The sequence below is a fragment of the Alosa pseudoharengus genome, unplaced genomic scaffold, assembly GCF_046254945.1.
Source record: "Alosa pseudoharengus isolate Yale_2024_CS ecotype anadromous, Long Island Sound unplaced genomic scaffold, YU_APseudo_1.1 YU_APseudo_1.1_scf_1, whole genome shotgun sequence".
Lineage (NCBI taxonomy): Eukaryota > Metazoa > Chordata > Actinopteri > Clupeiformes > Clupeidae > Alosa > Alosa pseudoharengus.
This window is the reverse complement of record NW_027468564.1, coordinates 42603681-42612999: the sequence shown is the minus strand read 5'-3', so window position 1 is coordinate 42612999 and position 9319 is coordinate 42603681. Positions and strand designations below refer to the sequence as shown.

At 39.3% G+C, this 9319-nt stretch overlaps 1 protein-coding gene across 1 annotated transcript; it reads right to left on the bottom strand.

The window, feature by feature from the left end:
• Window positions 1-1835: 1835 nt before the first annotated feature.
• On the bottom strand, window positions 1836-7549 carry LOC143128459 (GTPase IMAP family member 8-like). The gene is made up of 6 exons (XM_076289849.1): window positions 7398-7549; window positions 6376-7062; window positions 5471-6271; window positions 5321-5386; window positions 3844-4020; window positions 1836-3471 (listed from the first exon to the last, which is right to left on the bottom strand). Exons 1-6 carry the CDS (start codon window positions 7423-7425, stop codon window positions 3326-3328), a joined length of 1905 nt encoding a protein of 634 aa, XP_076145964.1. The 5' UTR covers window positions 7426-7549; the 3' UTR covers window positions 1836-3325.
• Between the last annotated feature and the right edge of the window lie 1770 nt (window positions 7550-9319).

Here is a 9319-nt window from a genome sequence, read left to right as displayed (position 1 = left end):
TTTCACATCGATTACACTACACGGAAGGGAAACAAATTGTGGAAACTGGATCTACTGCATGCCAGAGAATGTGAACATCAGACTGTTCTGATTTTCAAATTCTGTGTTAGGGCCTAGTATTTTACAACGGACAATGTCAACAGACATTATTTTCCATGTGCCATTCTTTCTGTCTAGTAATCCCAGTAATCTTTCATTTAAAATGTTGATGGTCTTCCCATTCTCTGTGCAACACTGTCACTGTATTTTCTGTGCTCATTTGGTAGGCATCAGCAAGAGTACAACAGAGAGAAAGAAACAAGGAAACTGGATATGCAGCAGGTCAAAACAAGCTCATGACATGAAATACAAAATCATAAACATCCATAAAAAAAATGCCACTCTGCCATGCAAAGGCAAAAGGCAGTAACTTCATCTTTGGTCAAAAATGAGTTATTGTCATTTTTGGGATATTCAAGACCTCCTTTTTCATGTGGAGAAATATCTTGAGTCAATTTGGTTGTTTATTAAAAAAAATATTGTTTATTTTAACAGTAACTCGCAAAAGCCTATAGATACCAAGGCAGAATGCATTAACTCCTGAGTTACGGATCTTTCCTTTAGTTTTAGGCCGCTGAAATTGAAGTTGAGTGCCTTGGCACGGCTCTTTATTTGTTGGCAGATAATACAAGGGCAGAGTGCAGTAACTTCCCAATAAGGGTCAACGGTCAAGTTTGAGCCCAAGATTTTCTTTATGTACAGACTTGTCTTCACAGTGGCCAGTGATCTCTGGTGTTCATTCTGCCCTTTACACAGGAACTAGAACCTATATCTCAGTGGAGCCTGGTCTTGGAATACCATCACCCAACAGAAACTCTATAGCCATTTGAATTAACGCACCTGTTGGGAATAACAATATTCAGACCTAGACTTTGTTATGTTAACATGCTGCTTGTCGTGCTAGCACAGTATTGCTGAGGGTTTTTATTTTATTTAATTTTTGTATGACGGTCTTGTCCAGAACACAGTGCAATGTCAATAGCGACCAATCAGTAACCTGAAATACTTTCAAGTCACCTTTTGGTATCGCCTCAGCTTGCTTGGAACCTCAATGGAGGTGATCCCAAAAATAGTACCAGGTACCAGTTTTTGCTAATGGAAAACTAAAAAAAGCGAGAAGAGTTGAGGCGAATTGAGCTGATACCATGCAGTGGAAAAGTAATTTTAAGATTCATCAATAAGTGAATTCTCTGTTGATCCATTTTGACAACAGACTGTGTTTTCCATCAAACTTGAGCTGAGAGACATTGAAATTATTTTAATGAAATAAGCCGAAATACATTTTATAAATGCATCCAACCGTGTTACTGACCCACCCATTTCGGAGGGAAAGTCAGAGGGGAAAAACTGATCTTATCACACTTAAACTTTTTTTGTAAAAATATATATTTCCACAGACTTTGTGCCTATTCACCATTCACTCTTGATGTGAAAAGTAACAAACAACCAATTAGTGAGACCTGTGATGTGCTGTTGATGTCTTGAGCAGTGAGAGAGCACAACACTACTGTATAACATAAAGATCTACACAGTTGTACCAAACATAATGGGCACCTTTTTATTCTCTGAATGGCCATAGCTTTCCAAGAGGGAATGTTATATAAACGGCCCTTTGCTGTCACCCTCAGGAATGTTACAGTAACAGCAGGCAAGCTGTTTCATCCCTGTCAGTCAACAAGCAAGAAGGAACAGCCATGGCATATTAAATGGCTGATATAACTGGGTCAAAGACAAGTCTTGCCTTTACCAAGTACCAATAGTGTCTCCACTATAAAATAACAAACATCTGCAATGAGTGCAATGAATTTGAAGTTTTATTTTCATTACATGCATTCTGGTCATTACAACATGAAATATAAAAGAGAATATGACATTTCCAAAAACATTTAAAAAAAAATATTTTTATTCACATAATGTTGCCATGCTATGGTATCCGAGCGTTTCTTATAAGTACGAGAACAAGTATAAAAGCATCCAGTACTGCTCACCCAGTACTGGCAATGGTAGGCTATCAGTCCGTAACAGCAATTAGGCTATTAGGCTGTTTTCTCTTAAAATGCTCTTAAAATAATTTGTGGGAAACAACATGACATATATACACACATCTTATTCTACAAGTGTCCCCGGATTACAGTGTTGGGGAGTAACGGAATACATGTAGGCCTACCGGCGTTAAGTATTCAGAATACAAATGATGAGTAACTTACAATTTAAATAGTTGGTATTTAGAATACAGTTACATTGTTGAAATCAATGGATTACATGACGATACTTCTCTGTTTCATCAGTTTATTCACTCTCTAAATAAATTAAGGCAACTGCATTTCCCAGAAGCTCCTGAAAGCAATCTATGATGAAATTGTTTATGTGTTTTAGCCCCGCCGATAGCCTCACATTGCACCCATCAAAACGCAGCCAGCGCGCATTATGGTCGTCCCATCGGAGACCCTGAAATGATTGTTTGCACAGCAAATTAGGAGTAAAGTAAGTGGAGGTAACTCTTGTTCCTCACTGATCGTGGTTCCTGATGTCTGTTCAAAGATAATTCCCTGTATTATTTCGGCCAGTCGGTTAGCCTACACAGTTTGCTATTCTTTTCTAATTATATCTACATTTAAGTTGTAAAATGAATTGTGGTGCAGCCTCTGAGGAATTATTCTTTAAAATTATTAGGCCTATTATATGCATAGACAGTAAAATATATGGACAGAGTCATCACGTAGACGTCAGTCGAGACGGGTGAAGCAAATTTCAACCGTTTCCTATTGGTCGACAAGGCTTTCTGCGCAGGCTCAGGGGACGTAGATGTAACGTAGGCACATAGTCTGACTCATGTAACTCTTGTGATAGCTGCACCGAGAGATTGGGTATGTAGCTTGATTATGTTAACGTACAGTTTTTGATTGTCATTACGCGATCATGTTAATTTTGAGAGCACTGATATACAGTATAGTATTTACATTTCCAGGTAATTTGCGTCCCACCTGTCATATGCGCCCCTCGCTTTTACTGGGTTGATGCCATCTAAAATCTCACAGGCACACCTTAATTATATATACTCAGATTGAGTAACGTAACGGAATACGTTACAAAATAATTTTTTGGCCATGCATTCTGTATTCTGTAACGGAATACGTTTTGAAAGTATCCTTCCCAACACTGCCGGATTGATACGTTAAGAGCAATTAATAACTTTTTAAATCCATTCCAACTACTGTATGTCCTCACATAACATGACTATAGCCAATTACGCATTAGTTATTATATACAATGCAGTACTGTGTTTTTAGTCTGAGCAGTCCTTGTCATCGACGTTTAAAAGGTCTTGGGAGCCACTCATATAGGAACCATAGCCAGAGCTTCTCAGTAACCAGTCCACAACTTTGTCCCTGGATTCCCTCAGCTCCTTTGGATCTGGCTCAGATGAATTTCCTGAGGACATTCATGAAAGAAAGGAGAAGGACTTCAGTCTCTCTTCTCATCAAGTTTAATGACACAAACTTGACATTTCTTATATTTTTTTGTTTACGTTTAAGGGTTACATATAAAGTAAGCCTTTACATGTTTTCATTGCTGTACACACACACACACACACACACACACACACACACACACACACACACACACACACACACACAACCAGTCAAAAGTTTCCATTCCACTCCATTATAGAGAGAATACCAGCTGTACACTGTTGTGCCTTGTGATATATTTCATTTTTCTGTAAAGATTATTTATTATTTCAGGGTATGAATTCTTGCCAGCATCCACACTATTTTGGTGTCTATGATCATGCTTACTCACCAAGTTTAAGTTCCTTTACTGCTTCACGGACAGTCTCGTTGACTATGAAGTCCCGCCGTCTCCATTCATAATCCAGCAGATCTTTCAAATGACTTGCAAGCGTCTCATCATCTGACTGCTGTCTTTGGATGCTCTGGTCATTCTTATCATTCTGCAATTCATCTTTTGTAAGTGTACCTAGAAGAGGAGATATGTAGTGATGGTCAAAAGTGTTGGCACCCATGCTAAAGTTGACTAAAAAGATTAATATAAAATCATCTTTTGGAAATTGATCTTAATGCCTTAAGTTAAAAAATGAGGAAATATCCAACCTTTAAGGACACCAATTTTCTTTGTGAATGAATAATGTCATAAATCAATAAATGTTCTTCCTTAAAATACAGGAGTCATAAGTATTGGCACCCCTATGTTAAATTCCCATAGAGGCAGGCAGATTTTTATTTTTAAAGGCCAGTTATTTCATGGATCCAGGATACTATGCATCCTGATAAAGTTCCCTTGGCCTTTGGAATTAAAATAGCCCCACATCATCACATACCCTTCATCATACCTAAATATTGGCATGGTGTTATTTCAGTTAGCCTATTAGCTGGTTTGCTTTGCATTGAGCTCAATGAGCATCAAACAGATAGATAAATAGATATTGTAAATACATAAAAATAGTAAAAATATTATAAAATATAACATCTCTGTAGGAGTACAGTATAACCAAAATATTGGTGTATACATTAGCTGCATATTATATAAATCTCAGGACGGTGTTTTATGCAAATTAAAAAAGACAAAACAGTGTATTGACCGCATCCGTGTATTAAAGGTTGTATCAGCGATATCAGGCCCAAAAAAGGCCAAAACATAAATGATCACATTCATCTAATCTTTCCTAAAGATCCGCTAGCTGTCTGCCCCATAAGCAGGCCATCAAAAAAACGCGTCTCTGTAGGCAGCCTAGGCTCCGAGATCTGTACACAAAAACAATTGCTACCAACAAGGGTTGGCAACCCACTCGAAGGCAAAATAAAGTGTTCAAACCAATAACCGACGAGATGCCCATTTAGGAGAGTTTTAATTGCACGGGAGGGAGGGGGAGGGAGTAGCGAGCTAGCTCTCTGTTTTGTTTGAACATCAACAGAAGTGACGTATCCCCGCTATCGCTGATACAACCTTTAACCGCAGTGCTCAGTAGACCAATGAATCTGTAACAGATCAGGCTTTAATCAGAAAGAAGAATGAAGTACAGAAATGCATTCCCATGTGTAGCCCACCCCTGTGTATTAACCACATTGCTGAAGAAATATAGCAAAATCAATGCACAAACCTTGGTTAATATGTGGGCAAATAAAATATATTTCTGCATGCTGACATTTGAATGCTTGTAAAAGTTGTCATACATCGATTGCAAGACTACTTACTTAGCTATTTATTACTGATTTTTTGTCCATTAATATGCTATTTTGTAAAATCATGCAATACTTACTGGAAGGATTTTCCTGGAAGGTTTCACTATGGCTGATAGTGTCCATGGATTGTGATTCTCCCTGAACTAATCCAAAAAACAAGTGTATCATTAAAGGAAACTAAATTATTTCTGAATAGACTTTAATGTGAATTCACAAATCACACTCACATCTAGCTGGTTTTTCCATGCTTCTGTTTGTTTTTTGTGTGCATGCTGCCGTAGCAGTGTCCCACTTCTTCCTGACCTCCTCAATCATCTTCTCATCTGTTCTCAACCATTCTCTGTACAGAGCATTACCCACATCATCTGTGCATGCAACATCATTGTCGTCCTTGTGCCTGTTAGCCTTTGTTTCTATGTTTGTTTGAGGGGCCATCATAGGGGAATGCACACAATTCCCTGCCACCATCTCTGCAATCTTCTCCAGCAGCTCTTCAACCTGGTTGCTACCCTGCGCTCTCTCACCAAAGACGTGATATCTGTTTCCGCACTTCTGGACGAGCCACTGCAGAGCTTTGCCCTCACTCTCGATGACCTCCTCTATGGTGGTGTCTTTCAGCAGTTTTCCCCATGTGAACAGAACTATGGTGTGTCTCCAGACATCTTCTCCCAAGTACTTCTCCAATGTTTTTTGAACTATACGTCTTTGCTCCTCATGGAATGACACCTCTACCGGCAAAGTGAGGACGAAAGCGTGAGGGTACTTCCCGCAAAGTTCTACTCCTCTTCCTAACTCTGACTTAACCTGCCAAGGAGTGTACTTAGTCGGGAGGAACTTCCACCACCCAGGTGTGTCGACCACTGTGAGATTTCTGCCAAACACTTCGCCTTGTCTGCTCTCAGCCTTCTCAGTCACTTTCCCAGGGGTAAAATGATCCCCATTTAGGATGATATTTCCTGCATAACTCTTCCCAGAGATCACAAATCCAACCAGTAACATTCTTATTTCAGGTAGAGGGAACACCTCTCCTGCAATCAAAAATATACATTGTTATATAATTTACATATGGTAAATGTATTGAGCATTACTCTTCATGCCCCAAACTATTTATGAGTTAGGAGAGTTTACCTACCACATGTCTTGATTCTCCTTCTTTGTTCCATAACTCTCTTCTTGTATAATAGTCCTCGTTCCTTATCAGCCTTCTTTGCCTCTTCAATATGTTTCAGTTTGATGTGGTCAATCTCAAAGGGACGGTGATGGTCACTGGCAATCAGTTCATCCAGTTTATCCAAAAGTGTTACGACTTGAGATTGATCATCATGTTTGGTCTTGTTGTTAAAGACATGAAATCTGCCTCCGCATGTCCTCACCAACCACTCAAGGGTTTCATCCTTGCTCTTGATGCGCTCCTCAATGGTTTTGTCTGTCAATAAATCCCCCTTGGTGAACAAGACAATGGTATGCTCCCAGATGTTTGCACCCAGGAGCTGACAGTGTTCCACCACTGAAGTCTGTTCATTTTCAGTAAACTGATTGTCAAGCTTGACCACCAGGAGGAAGGCGTGGGGTCCGGGTGGACAGAGGGAGGTGCTCAGCACAAGCTCACGTTTGATGTGCTCTGTGGTTTGGGTGGCAGAAAAAAACCTCCACCACCCTGGAGTGTCAATCAAAGTCACCTTTCTGCCCACAACCACGCCCTCTCTCTTGACGGAGTGTGTTGATCCTTCCCCCTGATGATACGCTCCAACTCCCAGGACTGTGTTTATCGTTGCGGTCTTGCCAGACCGGTTGGACCCAAGAACAATAATCCGCAGATCTTACAGGTTCGAGGAAAGACACAAAATGTTTCGGAAGATGAATAAATTAAGTTGTGTGAATGCAACATGAATCACACAAATGTGAACAAACAAAATAGCAAGAAAATCTATACAGCTTACAGCCCAATTGTACAAGTGTTCCATTATGTTAAAAGTGTACGGAATTAAAAAGTCTATATGATGCCAAAAGCTACAACACAGCAGCAAGGTGATGATTGGGGATTGCAATTAATCATACTGTAACTTCAACATTTATCAGCATATAAAAAACTGTACCTGAACACCAATGGTGGTAACTTCTGACAATTCTGTTAATAAGATATTTTTAACTCACCGTCCTGTTTGTGCAACCCGTGAGCCATGTTTCTTTTTTGTAATCTCCAATGCTCAGTATCATGTCATTACAACTACTTATGGTATTGTATCTGGTGAGCTCCGTAGTGTGTTCTGTACACCCCTTCCACATTCCTACTGGGATGTTCTCAGATAAACAAATGTGTTCAGGTGTATTTTTCCGCTTAGAGATTGGAACTTCCCCACTTCCTGGTTGCTCATGAAAACACCATAACATATACTGGAAATAAATTCCTCACAGTAGGCATATTAGATTTGATTAGATTCAACTTTATTGTCATTGTGCAGAGTACAAGTACAAAGACAACAAAATGTAGTTTGTGTCTAACCAGAAGTGCAGAAAAGCAGAAAAATGCAATGTGATATACAAAGAATAGACAGGTGGTGCATAGACAGGACAAGAAATATAATGCAGTGTAGACAGTAGTATTTAGTTGGTTTACATTAAGGTGGTTATGCAAACTCTCTCTCTATTTCCCCCTCTCTTTCTCTCTCTCTGGTTCAGACACTGATGACACCTACGAAAGGGAAATTATGGGGAAACAGGGTCTACTCTGACAAAATGTTAATAAGATATTGATTCATCGAGTGCTACCTCATGAGTTATATGGCAGCAGAAGAGAAACACGAAATGATAAACACATATGACTTATGACATGACATCTTGCCAACCAGAGCAGTCCCCATGACTGAGGCGAAAATGTATGAGAAACGGTGACAAATTCAAACAGACTGTTATAATCCCCTACATTCATATTATTTATAGATTTGAATATAAATATATAGATTAGATATATTCTATAGATTAGAATTGCTCAACACCTCCAGCTGTTCATGTAGTGCGATGGACTGATTTCAACCAGTCAAAAAGGGGTCATCCCAGACGAGCCCCCACTTTGTCATGACTTGGCTTGGAAATCATGAGAAAATTACAGGACGCTGTAGGCGTGAACCAACACAACAAACGCCATGGAGTGTATAAATCAGTGTGTGATGTGGGATGTGACCAGAATGTACTCACATTTACTCTCTTCTTTCAGCAAGAAATGTTTGCCCTTAACTTCACAACACAACAAACGCCATGGAGTGTGTAAATCAGTGTGTGATGTGGGATGTGACCAGAATGTACTCACATCTACTCTCTTCTTTCAGCAAGAAATGTTTGCCCTTAACTTCACAAGCGTTACGCTCATTTCCATTTGCCTGTCAAACATGCATCTGAAATATGCAGTGTGCCCTCTAGTGTTCAACACAAGGAACTGCATTACTTGGTAGCGCCCGGGCACACAGTGTTACACTGTCTTTGAAATCCACTGCCAATTAAGTTCATTTTTTTAAGTTCATTTTAAGCTTGACCAACCTGCACTACAGCCATGTACCAGCAAAAGCAGAACTAGCACTTTCCTGGTCATGTATTGCTGAAGCACCTACAAAAGACAGATGTTGTGCATAAGAAAGGTGAATGTGAACCAACAAAATGCAAACAAACACCAATCCAGACAGGATTGTGTCTATATTCACACATGACATGACTCATTTTGTAGGAGTGTTTTGCAAGAAGTTGTAGAAACTATTACCCCTTCCTACACAAAGGTATGGAAAACAGACATAGTTTGTTAACCATAACCAAGCCTATCTAGCACACACGCATGCACACACACACACTGAAATGTTTAAAAAGACAGTAACCCCTGGGCAGACGTGGACGTGGACCCCTGGATGTTCATAAATCAGCAAATATTTCTTTAAGGTCAAATGTTAAGATATTTAGAGAGTTTTGTTTTAGATATGCATTTAAATGTATAATAATAATAATAATAATAATAATAATAATAATAATAATAATGCTTTTGTTCTGCATACAACACCAGATGTGGTTCCTGCTCTGCTGAAGATTCCTTC